At 41.5% G+C, this 20,634-nt stretch overlaps 1 protein-coding gene across 6 annotated transcripts in view; it reads left to right on the top strand.

Annotated features, from left to right (window-relative positions):
• The window catches only part of LOC127353751 (septin-7), a 50,821-nt gene that overhangs the window by 13,339 nt on the left and 16,848 nt on the right, over nucleotides 1-20,634 (top strand). For all 6 annotated transcript variants that reach the window (XM_051383283.1, XM_051383284.1, XM_051383282.1 and 3 more), the window contains exons 3-5: nucleotides 10,526-10,632; nucleotides 18,077-18,177; nucleotides 18,295-18,429. In XM_051383283.1, the coding sequence (XP_051239243.1) occupies nucleotides 10,526-10,632; nucleotides 18,077-18,177; nucleotides 18,295-18,429 (343 nt within the window). The remainder of the gene's footprint in view (nucleotides 1-10,525; nucleotides 10,633-18,076; nucleotides 18,178-18,294; nucleotides 18,430-20,634) is intronic.

Genomic DNA, 20,634 nt, shown 5'->3' with positions numbered 1-20,634 from the left:
GTGTTTGGGTTAGGTGGATCTTAAGAGGTTAACAGTAGATTTATTTGTCTGATGGACATGAAAACAATGACACTCTCCCATGTTCTGTTATGTGAAATCTCCCCTCAAGAACCTGCACCGCTATAGGTATTTTTGATAGTAGCCATTGGGTTTAGGTTTTTGCCTCCCAAGGGACTCGCAACAGTATCTTCTGGCCCATATAAGAGTTTTGTTCTTTATTACATTTGGAGAAGTATAGCATTTGGATCCCAAATTGGCTCTTAGACAGGTACAGAGGAGCGTTTTGGCGTGTCATTGCAGGAAACACACAGGTGCATTCCATTCAGGTATGTCAGTTCCAGTGCCATGGTATTGTGTTTACTGGCTCACTACTACTGGGACAGTTTAATGGAACAGAGCCATCCTTCATGTTATGAGTTCCACCTGTGCTTTTCCTGCTTTGTCTGCTGTGAACAAGGCCTATTAAAGAACCGCTGCGCTGTATTTCCTGTATGCAGAGGAACTTTTAACAGCCTGAAATCTGATCAAGTATCTGGAATATTTCTTACCCAAAATGGAAAAATGTATGTAGGGTGTACCTAAAGAATGTAATCTAGTACAATATTACAAAATATGGCTTCAAAATGTCTATTGAGTTGAACCAGATTCTCTCTATAGCATATTGTAGGGATATTTCAATGATTGCCAAGTTTACTCTTTGAGAGTAGCTGCACCAGGTGAAGCAGGTCTAATATCTCGGAGTCTTGGGCATAGGTGCTGCCAGAGCACACCAGAATGACGTTCTGCCACTTTGGACATTTTGTCGAGATAAACTGCGCCTTGCCTGTAAAGTGGAACGAGATCAGGCAGTAACAGCAGCGGGTGTGGACAAAAAGTTACCAGTCGGACAGTGGCACCGGTGATCGATTCTACACAGGTCTGGCTCATCTCGAATGAGCCTATTCTGGCAAGTCTGGCAAATTAAACCCAGAACATGCCAAAGGGATTATATGTCCCATCTGGCCTGTGAACATCCCAGGAGAAGCTGGAGGAAGTGGCTACAGAGAAGGTAATATAGGCAACTTTCCGTAGCCAACACGACTCAGGCACGAACAGGCAGCGGGACATTGAATGGACGGATGAATGGGCTATTATACTGTTACATTGTACAGGTGCTGCTTTTATTGTGTCCGCACCCTGTATAACGCCATATGGGCTACACACAGCTGTGCTTAATGGTCATAAAACCATCACTAGCTGGTTATTCTTGCAGGCTGTGCAGTGTTTCTCAACTGCCACACTCCAGGAGTGTTAAATCCAAAAGTGACAAGTTGGTACTTGTGTCCTGTTGCAGAAAGATGTTCCCACGTCACCAGACAACAGAATTTCCCAAAAACTTAACGGATGCATGACATCATTTCTGACACTCGGAAAACATGAATACACTTAATTTGGGTCGTTCCTTATAGTTTTCATCATTGAATACATCCGTAATTGGCTAGAAACCTCTTAGATGTTGTATCAGTCATTCTTTGGCTGTGTGATATTTAAAAACCTATACTGAGAAAAGTCTCAGGGCTCTAAAAATACATTATACTGACTGCCCAGAAACTTACTTTCTGGTCTCTAAGCAGGCCAGCTGAAAGTTACAGAATGATGTCAAAGTCTCTAGTTCAGTATTTTCCAGTCTGATCTCTGTCCTAGCTCTGTAGTCAGTTTAGTATGTATTAGGCTGTCCATGTTACAGCGGGACTGGCCTCGGCATTATAGCCTGTTTACAAACGTATTCCTTATCGCCTCTGGGCACAACACTCAGGCGACTCAGTCACTGTGTGTGTGCGGATGGGGTCGTGCACAAGTGCATGTTCATGCCTGCTCCTTCGCTCTTTCTTTCTCTCCGCTCCGGTTCTCTGAGTCTCTATTTTGAGACGCACATGTCTGCTGTGACCCAGCACGTGCCGATTCTGTCAGATTTAGTCTCAAGCTCGGCCGATTCGCAGCGGAGACACTCACTCTCTAATTTTAAAAACACCCAAGGAAAGTGGGTTGTGTCCTTCCAAGGCTCCTGTAGACAGCCCCTGTGGACCACCACTGTCAGGCGGAGCGCTGACACTGTTTAGGTTGGATTCTGACTCCTCCATAGACCCTGCTGGACTTGCAGATCCTTATCTTTGCCAAAACACTGACCTTTGCCCCCTGTTTCAGCCAGACCCATTTAGCCTCAACAATGGAGAATTATCTTGTCCAACAGTCTGGTGTTCAGCAAACACAACTTCTCTCACATGCACCGCCGCTCTGCTGCGCTCTCCTTTATGCCTGTATGTTCCCCAGATGTCTCATTTCACACTTTCTGGTTCAGGCCTCACACATGCCTGTTAGGTGTGTGTGTGTTGTGTGTGTGTGTGTGTGTGTGTGTGTGTGTGTGTGTGTGTGTGTGTGTGTGTGTGTGTGTGTGTGTGTGTGTGTGTGTGTGGTGTGTGTGTGGTGTGTGTGTGTGTGTGTGTTGGGTGCTAGTTAGTAGGCCTGTCAGGATGTGAGGGGTCCAGCTGCTGCCTCGGGGCTGAGAAATGGAGAGAGGGGGAGATAGAATGGGAGAAAAAGAGGGAGGAATGTCAGGAATCCCATGGGAAACCCACTGTGACCGTTTGTATGTTTGTTTTTTCTGTCTCTCACAGTCCAGCTCGCTATAGCTCTTTCAACATGTTCATATTTAATATGCAGGGTTTTCAGTCTGTACATTAATCCTGCAAAGTGCTACTGTACAACAATGAGCGAGCATCAATAACCCAGTCAGATTCCCAGTGCACCACTTGCACACTCTGTTAAGATCATTTCTCTTTATGTGGGTTGCTATTAAAGTCTCATTTAAATCAAGATGTCTTTTGCAAAAGTAACCCAAGAATAAATTACATATCGCACACTAATTACTTACGTAAAAGTCTGTCACTGGAATGAGTGTCTCTGGCTTCAGTTTTGTTGCAGTTCATTCCATTAGTGAGGTGCATAGTACTGGAAACCAATCTCCCCAGTTCAGCAGAAAGTAGTGCAGTTAGTGGGAACTCCTATAGCTAACATTTGCTGTGATCTGGTGTCATGGTTATTTGCTTTGAGTGATGGATTTATATATGTGACATTGAGATAAAAACCATCTTAGCTATGGAATGGATGTGTATGCTTTAGGTGTTATGGTTGCTGTTTGTGCTCAGTTTTCATGTTCCATTTAAAGCTATAATATGCTTATAAATGTCACTAGACCTATGTTATATATTTTGTTAAGTTCTGTACTTACATTATCCCTAATGTTTCCAACAATGATCACACCCAGAGACATCTGTCATTTTATTCAGAGAGTGAGGAAGGAAGTCAGCAACCATGACCAAATGTAACATAAACAAAACTTTATGCGTTACCTCGTCCGTGAACAATTTCTGCCTGACACAAGTCAGATAGACTTTCATCAGCAATGGTGGTTGTTTAATAATAAAGACAACAATCCCCCGCTGCTTCACAACCTACTTCACAATGTCAATGTCAAAACGAACTTTGTCTTCTGTTCTGGTGTGAGAGACCCCCCTAGGAGCAGAGATGACGTAGTGTACAGTTGATTCAAGTAGCAAGTCTACTACTCCCTTGGCTTCCTCAGTGTGGTGCAAACTACTTAATCCAATCTCACTAAGAATCTATCAACATAAAAGGCAAAAATGAATCCTGCCTTTGGAATAACTGTAATGAGTGAAACAAAGATTTATATATATTGATATGATTTAAATATTTTCACCAAAGTAGTATTTTTGTTTGTATAGTTTTAGAAATCTGTGGTTTGAAAAAAATTATGGATGCAGTATTTGCAGGATTAGCAGCAACCTGTGGTGTCCTCTGTTATGTTTTATTATTGATTGTATTTTGGTATTGGGATTAACTTGATCTGTATCTGGATATTTTATTGGATAAGGACATCCTATGTGGGTCTTTGCATTTACACTTAAAATGCGTTCTTGTTATCTCGATTGTTTTATTGTTTTGATTGCATGAAAATATTTAGATATTAAAAGATTTAAAGCTGCAGTAGGTAACTTTTATTAAAATAACTTTTTGTCATATTTGTTTCATATTCACATTTGATTTCACTATATCCTGACAGTAGAACATGAGACAGATAATCTGTGAAACAATCAGGTTCCTCTGGCTCCTCCTAGAGCTCCTAATGGTATTTGTAATAATCCACCGGGCCTGAACGAAAAAAACCAATCAGAGCTGAGAAAGATATAAGCAAGCTTCTAGAATGAAACTCAGCAGTCAGCTATTTTTAAGCTTCCAATGCAGAGTCCCAAAGCATCTGTATTTAATGCCCTTGGAATGAGACTCTACAATCAATTATCTTTCTCTGCTCTGATTGGTTGTTTTCATTGGGGATTATCTGTCTCATGTTCTACTGTCAGGATATAGTGAAAGTTTCAGCAAATATGACACAAAGTTATTTTCATAAAAGTTACCTAGTGCAGCTTTAAAAGAGTCAAAGTGTGTTAACTTTTATGATGGATGGACAATGAGTTTATGTATGCTTTTCTAAATGATGGACAGAAATTGAGTGAAATCTGAAGTTCATGGGATTGTCTGTGCAGTGGATCTATTGGGTTACATGTGCTCTTGAAGGTTTTCTGTTGTTATTCTGTTGTGCATCATGGTTTCATTATACTCAAATGGCAAAAATGGACAACAGGAAAAACATCAGTCTCCCACCGGACCAATAAAGAACAAATTTTAGTCTTGTTTTGCACCGTCTATGGCCAGCCTGTATTGGAACTGCTAGAACATAGCAGTGGGACTGAGAGTTGAATTACAGTCAGCTGTTTGTTGCACATAAAATTACTTATGTATGAAAAAGCATACAAAGACTTCCCTCTGTTCATGTGGGGGATAATAATCACCACGCTGACAATAAAGGAGTTGAAGTACAAAACTAACAGCAGGGACGGAGAAGAGAAATATAGGACAGGGTGGTTGGAGGCTGAGTGACACAGAGACAGAGCTGTGGAGAGATGGACTGATGGCTCACCGAGAGAAAGAGAGAGGAAGAGAAACTGCACGGATGAGCTAGAAGGGTCAGCTATCCATCACTGACGTTCAGGTCATTAGTCTATTTACAGAGAGCTGGCAGTGTGCTTTCACTTGTCATGTGGAACCAATATTTAATTAAAGCTGAACTAGGAAGGCTAATTGGGACGCACCTGCCCTCAGGGGGGTTTAGACTACTGCAGTGACTGAATGAAGCATCCGTCATTCTGCTCCCTCTCTGTCAGAGAAACTAAGCTGTCATCTTTAGCTGCAAATCCTCCAATTCAGCTGCACAGTTTATTATAATTTGAATTAAAGGTCCAGTGTGTAACATTCAGGAGAACCTATTGTCAGAAATGGAATAAAATATTCATAGCTATGTTTTCATTAGCGTATAATCACCTGAATTGTTCCCGACCTTTCACAAGGCCTCCTTAATTTGAAGGTGTTTAGGGAAACTTTAAAAATATACGCAGTAGACCTATATCTCCTCGTCCTACATTTAAAAAGTACACAGTTCAAACAACCAAAGAGTTAATAGAACAAGTGTCAGGGAGAATAAAACACTGAATCTGTCAAAAAAGAAGCCTTTTTAAGTTTGTATGATTGTTAAAAAATAATAAAAATACATAAAACACAGAGAATTGTTTTAAAAAGTTCCTCAAAATATCAGGAAAACTCATCTCAGATCAATATTCACATTAAATAGTCCGCTCAAAATTCATAAGTCTCTTGTTTTACACAAACGTCCTGCAGTTCACTGTTTGGGTAGATTGTACAGTTTATCAGTTGTTCTCTGCTGTTATTGTTATGCATTGAATATATTATGAAATATCCATACAGTGTGTAATTTAGTCAGGGGTCGTCAGTTTAGTCAATTGTATAAAATGGTCCCTTAAGGAAGATGGTTGGGAACCAGTGCTTTAAGTCTTGTGCAAGCAGGGATAAACCTTTTGTCAACAAGCAAACAACAAATTGCTGTATTTTTGAATGAAGTGTGGTGTGACTAGTGCTATTGAACAATGGCCTCAAATATCAGCTTTTTGCAACTTTGATCTAGACATATTGGCATTGACCTTAAAAGGTAATACCAGTTGAACTCTGGATAGGTCACATGGGGGTCACATTGTCTGTAGAAGGAGATACAGAGATTGGCTAACCACTCCTCACTGCTGTGTTTGTGCCAATGATTACAGTGTTTGTAGAACCTGTTGAGTTCAGTTAGGACAGCCAACATGGTGTTTGCTGAGGATCCACTGGGATGTTTGGATGAGCTCTGTCCAGTGTTTGATCAGGACCCAGGACCTGTGGCTGAGGGTCTTTGAGGTTGTTTTAGACCTCTGTCTGGACTTTTGTGGTGACGGATCACAGTATCCCATCTGCTCCACGGACAAGACCGGGCAAGCCTGGTTCAGCAAAACCACAGACAGAGCCTGTCAGGAACAGAAACTGAAACCTTTGACCCATGACTTTCTGTCCTGAAATGGTACTGGGACCCTGCTTTCACACAGGTGAAGAAATCTGCAGAACATACTTAGAAATGTCAGGAAGATATAGGGCTGGTGGTGCAATCTGCCCTCCAACAGGTGGTGTGATATAAAATATATATATCCCTCTTACAAATATATTAAATGTTGGTGAAAACACGGCAGATTATTTTAAACAAATGCTCGCCTGTGAATAGGTGTCAGTATCTTGAGGCTTGGCAGAATGAGATGGGTCATAAAATAAAGTTGACTTAACTTTTATTGGATTATATGACATCCGGTGAATATTTTTCAAATGGGAGTTGCAGTCCATTCAGTGTCTCCATTGTTACTCAGCATGCATCTGTGTCCCATCTGTGACTCCCAGCAGCCATGACTGCTGCTGTCATGGAGGTCTGTTTGAGTGCTGGCTATACACAAGTAGTATTATAATTTGAAGAAGGAAAGTCAAATAGCTTCGAAAGATAGTCGTACTGTGGGTGCATGTGATTTCAAACCTTTTGCAAGAAAATGAATAGAAGGAAAGCCTGTAGTATGTTTGACACTACATGATTTTAGCCCTGGTTTCCACTCGCCGACAGTTTGTGGAGATCACCGACAAAAGCCAAGAGAGCAGAGGCAAATCAGTGCTCGCTCCCCGTGAGGACGATCGCAATGTGTGAACTGTTCAAAGACGCGTTCAGAGGGCTGGCCGAGAGTTCACCAACATCTCGCGGACGCCCAAATAAAATATCTCACAGGTCTAATATGCGGTCGTGTCGTGGAGCCATGCAACGAGCAACAGCCAATGAGAGCAGGAGCAGACACTCTCTCTAGCAGCAGACAGAAAGTAGCGAACCGGGTAGTTACTTAGGTAACAGCCAGAAAAGAAACTGTCACACACACATAATAGACAGCAAATAAATAGTGCTATCAGCCAGTGTTTCATTCGGTGTGTATCTGATCCACCAACCAGCATCTATTTAAATAAAAAATCCTCAGCTACAACGGAGGCTGAACGTGACAAAGTGTAAAGTTTGTACGAAATACACTTCATCTTTATTAATTATATTGATTCCGAATTGACCAGAAGACTGCCGACATATGACACCCTTTAGCTTGTGTTTCTAGAGCTGCGTCTTTTTACGGACACGTTAGGGATTGTTAAAACTTAATATTTCTTTAAGGGAATCTGGCGCGGGGACCTATTAGCTTAATTCAAACTGTTAATATGTAGAATTTTTAACATTTCTGTCACCACTACTGAAACACTAGGTAATAATTTGTCTGATGTTGACAGCTGTTGGTCATTACTTTGTTTAAGGCTTTATATTGATGACTTACTTGCTGATCAGGCTAATTAGCAGCTGATTATACTCAGTTTCTAATGTCTGTAAAGGGTTGCCCTTGGTATGCATCTTTAAACTATTTTCCTTATTAAACTAGGGCTGCAGCTATTGATTAATTAAGTAATTGAGTATTCTAGTGACCATTCCATTGGTTAATCAAGTAATTGAATAAGAAATGGAGTATCTAAATTGGTTTCTGTGTTTGCTCGAGGACCTCTTTCCAGCAGAGGAAGGAAAGTGAGTGCAACCATTGTTAGGTTAGACTTTTCCCTTCATTGTTTGTTTTGTTGAGTTTGCAGCAGTAGTGACACTAACCTACCAACGGAGCAAAGCTAACAGGAGGAGCGCACACACACACACACACACACACACACACACACACACACCACACACACTCACTTAGGCTTTCCCCCTTCACATTTAGATAACCTTCCCTCCTTTGCAGGGCTGGGAGCGATTTACCCAGCACTGAGGAGAAGGAGGAAGAGGAGGGTTTCATACATCTGTGCTATCTCATCATGAAATGGCCTTTTGTGTATTTGTGTGTGTGTGTGCTTGACCTCTTAACTCCAAATAGTCCATCAAACGGGGCGAGGCAGCCATCGTCTGGCTGCAGAGGCTGCAGGAGACACTGAGACGATGTGTGTTCATAACTCACACAGAGACAGAATATCATCCATAACTGAGCAAACACACACAGAGGGCAGACCGAGGGGTTAAGAAGGGGTAAAGTCTGGAATCCACAGGGGCTTTACACCACGTCAACATGGACTGATGGAATACACAGATGTCCTGTTGAAAGTATGAATGAAACTGTTCTCCCTGCAGATGTTCACCTCCAGCAGGTGGATGACATGAAGGGGATACAAAGAGAATACATTTTTTATATCTGCTGTATAATGAATTTAACTGTGAAATATTGGCTAAAGTATAAAATCAGGTTTGTGTGCTTAATGCAAGCCAGTGTCTGTACTCAAGATTGTTCATGAGGAAAAAGAACATCACTCTGGAACACCATTGTACAGTGGTGAGTGTTTTAGTGGTCTTGAAACCTCAAGACAATAACAAAGTGATACATCTTCTCTCGAGTTCTCAGTTAAGACTTCATCCACATCAGTAATTTTAAGTTTATCAACTTAATGGTCCAGTGTGTAACATTTAGTAGGCTCTATTTGCACAAACGGAATACAATATTCCTAGGTATGTTTTCAGTAGTGTATAACCTAAAAATGAATGTGTTTTTGTTACCTTTAGAATGAGCTGTTTTTATCTACAGAGGGAGCGAGTCCTCTTCTAAGGAGGCCACCATGTTGAACTGCATGTTTTTACTGTAGCCCACAACAGACAAACCAAACACTGGCTCTCCTACATGCTTGGAAGGTGAGTGGTATTCAGTTGGTTGCAATCTGCCACTAACTAAATACCTGAATACATTTTTTTTTAAACTTTTATGTTGGTTCTCGCAGCCAACAACAGAACAGTCGTGTTATCGGAATCGGTGATGGCGAGGTTGATTAACTTGGTATTCCGGTGGATGGTCAGCTAGCTGGAGGTGGTGCTGTGTTACACAAGCCCCGTAGGACCTCAGACAGAGGGGCACATCTGACTGGAGCAAGACAAAAAGAGAGAGGATGGTATTTTACATTTATGTTGAAAAGCAATGGAAAAAGTGCATTTTGCTTTTGTGACCATTAAAACAAAATCCCTGTACCTCCCTCAAGCGAGTGCGAACCCAGCCTCGGTTGGTGTTTGCTCACGAATTGCCTCAGATTTTCAAAGGCTGAAAAAAGGGTCTTGCTAGGACAATCAGCCCTCCTTCGCTCCAACCAAACACTCCTCCAACGTCTTTTCACGAGACACGAGCCAGATGCTCGGCCATTAATCACAGCATTGTGTGTGTGAGAGCCTATGCAATGTGTATGTCTGGACTGGCTGTGCTCTTTTGTCAAGCCAGTGTTAACGGTGTGTTTGTGCGACTGCTGCCCCTAACATCAGTACGGGAGCGGAGAATGGAAAGTTGGCACAGAAAGAAGATTTATATGTAAGGGAAGCGTTTGGTGAGAAGGACGAAGGAAGAGTGGATGAATGGGGATGGTGAGGAAGAGAGTGAGCCGGAGGTGGAGGGGAAATGTTTTATTCCCTATATCTGAAAGCTTTTCTTGCTGGCAGACTAGCTTCTGACCTTTTACCTCACAGACAATGAATGTGCTTTATTTTCTCTGCTCCAGCCCCGTCCCTCCAGGCCGTGTGTGTGTGTGTGTGTGTGTGTGTGTGTGTGTGTGTGTGTGTGTGTGTGTGTGTGTGTGTGTGTGTGTGTGTGTGTGTGTGTGTGTGTGTGTGTGTGTGTGTGTGTGTGTGTGTGTGTGTGTGTGTGTGTGTGTGTGTGTGTGTGTGTGTGTGTGTGTGTGTGTGTGTGTGTGTGTGTGTCTAAGAGTGTGTGCACAATGCATGCACATGTTTTGTTTTGGTTTTTAATGCATGCGTGTCTGTTTGTAGTTGATTGTACGCATGCATGCACATAACCTGTGGCCAGCAGGCTATCTTTCCATTTGCTGTACTCATGTGAAATAAAATAATAGATTTTCATTGCTTCGCTACAAAATTTAGACAGCATTTAGTTTATAATCTTATCTATTTATATTTTTAACTTTGTTAAATTTGTGTGTGTGTCCTTAGGGGAATCTGGTCTTGGGAAATCAACTCTCATCAACTCTCTGTTCCTGACCGACCTGTACTCCAAGGACTACCCTGGGCCCTCCCAGCGCATCAAGAAGACAGTGCAGGTGAGCTTATTCAGCTTCGAGGCCGACCCATTTGGCATCACATCGGATTTTCAAGTGTAGTTCTTGTATCATGATAAAGGTTGAGCTGTAAGTAGGTCAGATGTTCAGATATTATACCAGACACGCTTATCTCCCCAACCTCCTCCAGGGATACTGATGCAACAGCTGTAACAATAGTTAGTAACACAGTACAGTAACACAGATTGAGTAGTTAAGTAGTTGTTGATGCACTGATGACCTCACAGCAATACAAATGGATCTAGTGTTGTGCTTGTTTACTCCCCTGATTGAAAATAGGGCTGCGCACACGAAATATTATTAAAATCACAATATAGCCAAGTGCAATATACAAATCGCAGAAGCTGCAATTTCTTTGTTAAAGGTAAAATGTGTGACAAACAGTGTTACAATGAAGTACTGTAGTGCTGCAGAGATGCCCTGGTCTACAACTCTTGTTCTCCAGGTGTAAGAAAACATGTTTACAGACCCCATCATGATTCTAATAGTTTTTTCAGAGAAAATTACATTTGTGATGCCAAAATGATCATTCCAAAACTAATCATGAATCATATCGCAATATCTGTCAAAATAATCACAATATGATGTTTTTACCAAATCGTGCCCTAGTTGGAAAACAGCCAAGCCAATCAGAGCTTCATAGGCAGGATTAAGAGAATGTCATCTCCTTCCTCCATCTCTGTGGCTGTTTTTGATGAGATGCAGCCCTACATGTTGTAAACTGACCTACAGAAATAACAACTCTCAAATAACCATATTTCTTTGATTGTTGTGGGGAAACAAACTGCTACTGCTGCTTGTGTGTAAACTGAAGCTGAAATGCTGGCGGGATGGATACTTGACTCACAGCTGATGGCTTAGGTCAAAACATGACTGTTCATTGTGATTATCATCAGGCTGATAATGGCCTGCTGCCCAGTGCTGATGGGAAGCACTGTTCTGAAGAGCTGCTGTTGGTTGAAATTGCTTTTAAAATTCTGTGTGACTGGACTGAAATGTTCTGGCAATTCAGATTTTATTTGTTGGGTGGGTAGATAATGGTACTGATGACATGATGGTAGTGTTATTGTTAATAACAGTATATAATGATAATATTAATAATAATATAATAACAATATGTATATATAATATGATGACTGACGACTACCCACACACACACCGGCTTGCCACGCCTCTTTCTGCTTCTCTCTTCCTGTATGGTACACACAGGCTGCATGTGTCTGCTCTCTTGACTTTCTTTGTCAGCAGTATGATTTAAATGTAATTTGCGTTTTTGCATTCCGTTTTCACAAGAGCAGGTGAGCTGTGTGTGGAGGTTTCTCTGCAATCTTCAGCAGACATTAGCGAGGGGAGACTGTCCACTAGTTAACCAATCATGGATGGGGTCGGATAAATAAAAAGATAAAAATACAAAGTCATGCTCAGCACCCTGTATGTAAATCATCTGCAGGGAGATAAAAGACCTGTATTTCCACATGTGTCCCTTCTTGGGAAAAATGCTGAACGCACTATAATCTGCTCTCCAGTCGATCCCAACCCTAACCACAACCACAGAAATGATCAGTTATGAGATATCTGCAAATATTTGAGTATGGTGCATTCCTAGATATTAAATGTCTGGTCTTTTGAATGAGCAAATCAAAGGACTCTTCAGAAGCCACCTTTGTCTGAACCTTGCCTGTGGATCAGATAACAACAGGTCGGGTCAGGTTTGAGGGGTGAAAAAGTCAAAGACAAGCTATCTCTGGCCGTCTGTCTCCATAACATTACCAACATCCCTGCTGCTTTCAGTAGCTCCTCAGATGGCTGTTTACATCTACAGCACACAAAGATTCTCAGGATACACAGCCACATTGGTTGAACCAGTCCTAGTGCCATGCTGCCACTGAAGGTAAAAGGCTAAAGCACTTAGAGGAGAAAGGAGAGTGGGAGAATTCTGGAGCGGAGGAAGAGAGAAGGATGGATGTATCGTGGAAAAGGACAGCAAGAAACAAGGATAGAAGAACTAAAAAGGAAACAGGAAGGCCACAAGGCCTGCTTTTGTCCTTTTATGGTCATGACAAACGGAGGAGGAGGAGGAGGAGGAGGGGGGAGGCTGCATCTGGAGCAGCTGTGGGGAGCAGAGGACCGAAAGAGGGAGTGGTAGCAGTTTTGGAAAAGGGAGGATAGTTACAAAGAAAGAGGAGGGTGGAAAGAAGACGATGATGGTTAGGTGGAAGGGAAGGGTTGTGGACGGAGAAGCGACGCAGCCAGGAGGAAAGAGGAGGGATGCAGGTAGCTGGGGAAGGGGGACAGAGAATCAGTGTGAGGGAGGGGGAGGGGGTGAAACTAAAGAGTGTATCCAAGGACCGACGCAGTGATGGGTTGGTAAGAGGTGACAGGGGAGAGACAAAGAAAAACAGGGAATTGGGTGAGAGTCCTTGTACTCCCCCTGGGGCCTGAAAGGGTCAGTAGCAAGGCAAGAATGTTCCCATGAAATGTAACACCCACCCCCTCACACACACCCCACACACACACACACTTTCCTAAAAAACTGACAATATCATGCTCGCTGTACTTGATTAATGAAGTTTGCGTAATCAGGAAAACTGCTCACACACACACACACACACACACACACACACACACACACAACACAAATGCTTAAAACACATTTGTCAAATCAGTGTGCAGCATGTTTTGGCTCTCACTTAAATTTTACCCTGTCCTCTTTGCACATGCACGCAAACAAGCATCACCCACACATCCACAGCGGACTTTTCCAAGGAGCCAGCATTCAGTTTACCATTCCACTGGCCAAAAGTGCTTTTTTAAATGTATTTTTTCAAAAATATTTTTCCAAACTCCTTTTCTTTTTTCCATACTGGAAATGACTAAAATCAAATTCCATACTTTTCCACACTGTGTAAGAAGCCTGATTCCTCTAATCTTGTTCATTTTCTGACTTGGGGAAGCCAAAATGCTGGACGGGTATCCTCAATTTCAAGTCTTCACCTGCAGCCGCCATGTCTTTGCGCCTTCATACAGCTACTGGCTTGAGTGACGTAGGACGTCAAACAAGTCAAAAGTAGATAGTGCCCCCCGCCGTTTAAAAAGATACATTTTCTCACGATTTGAATATTCACATATGGCGATTTAGCTATGTGGCAATTTATTTTTACGTTCTTAGTGCAAATGCATACAAGGTATTCACAGGACAATATGAAAATTTCGAAATAATTGCGATTTTCGCGATAATCACCAATATTCTGTTTTGTTAAGAAACAAATAGGACACCTCAGATAGGAACCTCACCTCCCTGTCGTTCTTTAGTTTGGATTCCATAGTATTTTCACTCATCTGGTTTCATTTTTTTTAAGGGATACAATGAGCAAGCCGAGCCTAGAGCCATGGGGATTTTAGAATGACTGGAAAGATTTGGGTTTCCCCTTGTTCAAAACAAATCAAGAAATCAAGACAGCTTTTTCAAGTCACTTGTGAGGATATTCATGATTGTCCCGGTAATAGAAATTCACCACGATATACAAACACGATAGTGTTTTTTATCGCGATAAAATTGTATATTATCCCATCCCTGATACAAAGTCTATATAAAGAAAGACACATGAAGGTGTGTAAAATGGTTACAACTTTAGAGTTAAAATTCACTTCATGTTCAGTTTGAACTAACTTTTTGGGTGTAGGAGTGTCATGATTGGGAGGTAGCTACTGGGGTTAGAGGTGTGTATTTAAGCTAAAATGAGAAGTCTTCAAGTTGAATTTCATACTTTACCAAATTTAATGAAAAGCGAAGTCTATCTAGGAAAATGCATTTAATATTCTCACAAACTTGAAATGGTCACTGTGATATCCAATACCAGGGCTTTCGGGGCAGCTCACTTTCTCAAGTGTTGCTTGGGACCGTGATGCACAGTATGCTGACTACAAAATAGAGAAATGAATAACGGCGATTCAGCGTGCAGAACTGAGTGGGACTAGGAACGTTTATTTTATGTATATAATATAACATTTTCTGAACTGAAGTGAATGATATTGTGCAGCCACACTGCAATGGTGATGGCAAGAACAGCATTATCTTTATTGAAGTGAATTAGTGATGAGTCATCCTCATGCACAAATCACACATCAACATTAGCCTAAGCGATATAGAAAAATGTATATGTTTTAAGATCCAACATATTGTATATAATATCTGCCTGTTTGTATTTCTGCGTGTGGCTTTAGTTTGAAACAGCAGACAAACAAAACCATTCCATCTCACTCTTCAGACACATATATTCACATTCAGTCCCACAGATCCATCATTTCCTGCAGTTTCCTCGCCTCGACGCATACTTTCACAAGGCCATCTAGTTATTTTAGTATCACCCCTTTAACTCAAACTACAGCCCTCTCGCTCTAACACAAACATTCTTCAGCTTCCACAAACCTTCAGATAATCTGTCTGTCTTTACAGCTGAGCATATATATCACGGACCGCAGTCATTTGACATATCTGAGCTTAATTGTGCATCCAGCGTGTGTTCAAATGTGTGTTTGCACTGTAAGTGTTTGTGCATGACATGTCGGCCATCTCAAAACCAAATCGGCTATTTCCACCGTTTCCGCAAAGAAAAACAGATTGGGAGAAAACCTCAAAAATGCCGTCAGTCTCAACACCATCATTTAAAAGAAATCTGATCTGGGGGAATGTGAGTGAGCGACAAAGCATGAGAGATTGTTCTGGAATATAAATACCCTGACCCCGTCTCTGCCTCTCAGCCTCAGACCACAGCACCCATGGCAAACACACTTCCACACACTAACTGCTACTTGCAGGAGAGCATGTATGCCCACGTTGCACTCGTGGGGTTCACATGAGGTTCGATGTGAGCAATGGACCAAAAGGGAGCTGGGAGCAAAAGGCTCTTGATGTTTTCAGTCTCACCAAAACAGAGTAAATTTAGCCCTGTGCCGGTGCGTAAACTGGAACATAACAGAGCTGCTGTCATGTGGAGATGCAAAAGATACAGGAACATCACCTGATTTGTTTCTACAATACAAAGTTTAGGACACACAATGTTTGAGAGTGCAGTGTCTAAAATCACAAACTGAAGGTGGGTAAACAGGACTTTTACTGCCCATGAGCCCCAAAAAGCAGTTATGAATTGGTGCACTGGGAAATTTTATACTTAATTACTAGTCTTTCAAAAATTTAAACGGATGCTGGTGACAAAAACATCACAGCTACATTTTTGGGAACTTTCTGATAGGCTTTTGATTACATGTGTTAGAAATGTCTGTAGCACTAGATATAGGTTCAATACCAATACCAAAACTGTGGGGGGGGTTTTCAATGTGTTACTTTAAATTTGTTTCTACAAACCCAAAGTTGTCAAATGTAAATTTTTCTGTAAACACAAGCAGCTATACAAAAACTGCCAATCAAAAATAAACTAAATTCTGATTCAAATTAGGAACAATTTAAGTGTCCTCACCAAAAAAAAGGTATCCCTTAGTGCACCATGGTAGCTCAACTGGTAGAGCTGGCGCCCCATGTACCAAGAGTCCTTGCTGCAGTGGCCATGGGTTCAAATCTATGTGGCCCTATAAATCTAGGCTTACAGATTAGCTATTAGCTGACCTACCTCAAAAAAGACTCCCTGGTCATGTTAAAATGGTCCTATAACGTCTAAACTGACTTAAATAACCAATAAAAGCAAATAGATGTGATAGAATAACTAAACTGTAATGACTGTACACAGGGTCGCATTTGACTCCATTCTAATCCAATGTTTACAATACAAAGTTTTACTTTGCTGGGAGCTATGGCATCAAATTGTCTCTGCTCACTGTTGACCCTTTCTTTTTGCTCTGTGCTCCAATGACAGTTGAGCCATAGATATAGAAACGTAGATACTGCGTACTCGCTACTACCAAATCAACTGTAACTCACTTAATTCTAAACCGATTTTCATGAGATTTGGTTTATTATAAACGTGATAAATTGAACCTGATACTGGTTACCTGTAGGAATGAATTCAGTTACTGGGGGTGGGTCTAATCAGCTTTATGCCAATTCACCTATATTGAATTGTGTTTTCCTGTAGACAAATTTCACATTTCACAAAAACAAGCAACAAGGTGGATTTATAACAATATAGTAGTTATATAATAGTATAGTATAATAGTTAATAGTTAATAGCAGTCAGTAACTGAATTAATCCTATAAGTAACCAGTATCAGGTTTGGTTTCTCATGTTAACAGCAATGTTTATTACAGTCAGTTTTGTAGTGAAGTCTGCATCTCTAGGTTTTATTAACTAGCAGGTCTTGACTTCCCCGCTATGGCAACTGCAGGTACGTACAGCGGTAACATACAGCAGCGACAGCAAAACCTGGCAACTACATTACCAGCAATGCATCCCAACTGCCGACAGTTGGGTTAGAGATTCAGGTGTGTTATGACAATAATGCAAATGTAGCCTCAAGCCACAAGCAACACATAATTATTTGATTGATAACTGTAATATTACTGAATTTAGGGACAATAAAGCATTATATTAGTGTGTTACAGACAAATGTAATTGCAGGACCATTTGCTGGAAAAGTGGTTTTAAAAGCTCAGACAGAAGACAACTGGATTGATAATCTTGTGTTGAACCAGCACATCATAGAAACCTAATACTTAGATGTGCCATTGGCGTAACTTGGCATTCATTTTAGCAGTGATACACAACTAACATGTTCTCCACATCTTCCAGCAAGGCGTCCATACACCATTCCAGTGCTGCAATAATCCTGGCCTCAATTACACAATTTGAACTGCATGTATTCTCATGTATAAATCATAAACTGTGTTTTAAGAGTAACTACACCCATGCTAATCCAGGGGTTGTTGCAAGCTCTGTCCGCACCCTTTGAGGTCAGTGCAGCAGTGTCTTTCCTCCGTGCAATATTTAATGTGCAGCTGCTCTCCAAACGTTCAACTTGGCAGCCTTAAGTCAGATCCAGGATTGGCTCAATTTAGGAGCTAAAGTTCAGGATAGAATCAATGTCCTGTATTGTGAGGAAGTAGTACTCATGCATCCTTTTTCCTAATCACATTTGCTGCTTAAACCACAGGGAGAGTTTGAGATTCCTCACACGTACGACCAGCAGATCTATGAATCTCCCAGCAGGCTGTGTGGGTGCACTTACAGTGCGATGATGTATCACCAGTGCCCTGAGTGGGAGAGGATAGTGTCGCATAATTAAACACAGGCCAATGTGTGTGGGAACATTCATGTTGCCAAATTGTCTTCTGAATTGGATTTTCAAAGTGTTGAATCCACACAGATACAGAACGATAATCAGAACTCTGCAACAACTAGGATTCAGATGTGAGGAGCAGGTTTTGATTCAGATCAGTAGGGTATTAAATAGTTTGAATGTTGGTGTGTTTCAGGTGGAGCAGTCCAAAGTGCTGATTAAGGAAGGAGGGGTGCAACTGACACTCACCATTGTCGATACACCCGGGTTTGGAGATGCAGTGGACAACAGCAACTGGTGAGGAGAGCTGGCATAATCGGAGTGTTTTCCAGTTAATACAGTTAATAGATCATATATTCTGTATTATCCAATTCCATCCTTCTCTCTGCCTGACCTCTTTTCTCATCTTCCCAGTTGGCAGCCAGTCATAAACTACATCGACAGTAAGTGCGAGGACTTCCTGAATGCAGAGTCGAGGGTGAACCGCAGATCCATGCCAGACAACAGAGTCCACTGCTGCCTATACTTCATAGCGCCCTCTGGACACGGGTAGGTCTGCATGAGATAAAATGCTCTAAACATGACACTGATGCCGTCTGTGTTTATAAAGTTAAATTCCCCTTTCATGCTTTGAAATGTTTTGACCGTACCATATAAGCTTGTAACATTGACTGTTTTGTTGACTGATTGTGATTTCAAATGATAGCCAGGTTTCCATCAACGTATAATTTAATGCACATTTTGAAGTATCGCATTAGAAAAGTTAGAAGAAAAAAAAACATGCTTAGGTACGTTAAAAAAAAAAATGTTGTTTGTTTTGGCCATTTACAGGCAGTTTAAAAGGAAAATAACATTAACAAACAACATCATTGTCACCTTGGGGTTGTTGCGGCTCTCGAGGTTAAGCGGGTTGGCCACTAATCTGTAAATGAGAGGCAAATTGTAAAGCACTTAAGGTGAATGACAAAGGGCATGCTTTTTTTAAAGTTGATGTGGTGAACAAGTTTACACATCCAGCAGACACAGGGCACAATTAGCATTCATCATGAGTCTGTTTTTCTGTCCACCTGATGAATGTAGGTCCAATATTTACTCTACGTTTCAGTCTCCTGAGAATAACATTTAGTTCTGTAGCTGCTAAATGCTCCACTGTGCTAGATGGTAACCCTGTCAGTCTGCCATTCAGTGCTGGGCAGATAGTGTACAGTGCGTTTGCTAGAGCTTATTAGTTGAAAACAGCCACCTACTGATAAAGGCTGTAGTAATAAATCAAAAAAGTAAAGAACCAAAATAAATTAAGTGAAAGTGAAAGACGAAGCCAAAACGCTGAGGTTACCAGCAGAGTTGGATGAGCAAGAGCTGCCCCTTTCACATTAAAAATCATATTAAAATACAATATTGATTTTAGCAGCTAGAGCTTGCAAGTCTCTTCCCAGGCTGTAATTTCAGCAGTATCATCATTTAAAGCAGGTGAACTGAGATATTCTGATGCCAGCATTTTAAAGGCAGCAGTTGGCAAGTGGGAGGATGGTTTTGTTCTGGTCAAGATGCTTCCTTTTGTGAGTCTATTTGTATTCAAAGGTGTGATTAGCCAACACTTACTAACATTCTCCTGTACTGCTCCAAATGAGAGTGCTGTGCCAGTCAGTGTAATCAATTGATGCAGTGTTTAAAGTGATCCATCTAGCTTCCTATCCCCCGTCTCCTATACAAGCTGAAGCTGAATCACGGCAGTCAGTGTTTGTGACCCACAAAGGTTATATAACCCAGTTCTGCTCATGCTCAGTAGAGCTCAGCTCTCCATCACTGAATCACCCAATCAGAGTGGAGGCTTGGAGCAGCTCACAGAGGCAGGCCTCTCATCTCAGACAAACACACTCTGTCTTCTCTCATCTTGCAGTGTCTCAGATTGTGTGTGTGTGTGTGTGTGTGTGTGTGTGTGTGTTCACTTGGCATCCCTGGAACACAGCCCTCCAAGTACCACCATTATGACCAAGTTTAAAATACAGTAGCGTAGGCAGACCCTCTTCTGCTACAGAGACTTCACACAGGAGGCACAGTTATTCCTGATAAGAAGATTATTTATTTGTAACTGTAGTGGAATCCAGTTCACTGGGGTACTCCTAATCTGCACTAGTTCCTGTTTGGAGCCATGGTTGCAGAGTTTTTGAACCACTCATTTTACCTCCGCTTTTAAATAAAATAAATGTAATTTTTCCACATATCACCAGAGGCAGCTCGCCTACCACCAGTGATACACGTACCATAGCTTGAGAACCAGTGACGAAGGCCAACCTCGTCAGATTGCTGTTGTGACATAAAAGTGACTCATGAGCTTGACATGAGACCAACATAAAGTTGCCATCACATTTACATGAGGAAGTGCCTGTCTGAAAGGAACCTAAAACTGAACCATGCTGCAAAACAAACAGACCATACCGCCCAGTTCATAAAGTCGGACTGTTCCTGCCCAGCTTTACACAGTGCAGTAAGTTTAGTAAGTGCACAACAGAGTTTGAAAGTCATTATACTACACTACTCTATATAACTCCCCATAAATGGCTGTGGCGTCACCCTCTCTTGTATTCCAGGATTGCTGGTATAAATTCAAGCTATTATTGAGGCACTGACAAGTCCGTAAATGTCACAGCAATTGTTTTCCTCTCTGCGTAAATATATCGGATAATTTGTGCTTTTCCCGTCACTCTCCAGGAATTTGCCCGAATATAGTTTCTGAGCAGACTGTTGACCTTC

The sequence above is a fragment of the Dicentrarchus labrax genome, unplaced genomic scaffold, assembly GCF_905237075.1.
Source record: "Dicentrarchus labrax unplaced genomic scaffold, dlabrax2021, whole genome shotgun sequence".
NCBI classification, from domain to species: Eukaryota; Metazoa; Chordata; class Actinopteri; family Moronidae; genus Dicentrarchus; species Dicentrarchus labrax.
The sequence above is the reverse complement of the archived record's forward strand: the minus strand, read 5'-3'. Positions and strand labels throughout refer to the sequence as shown.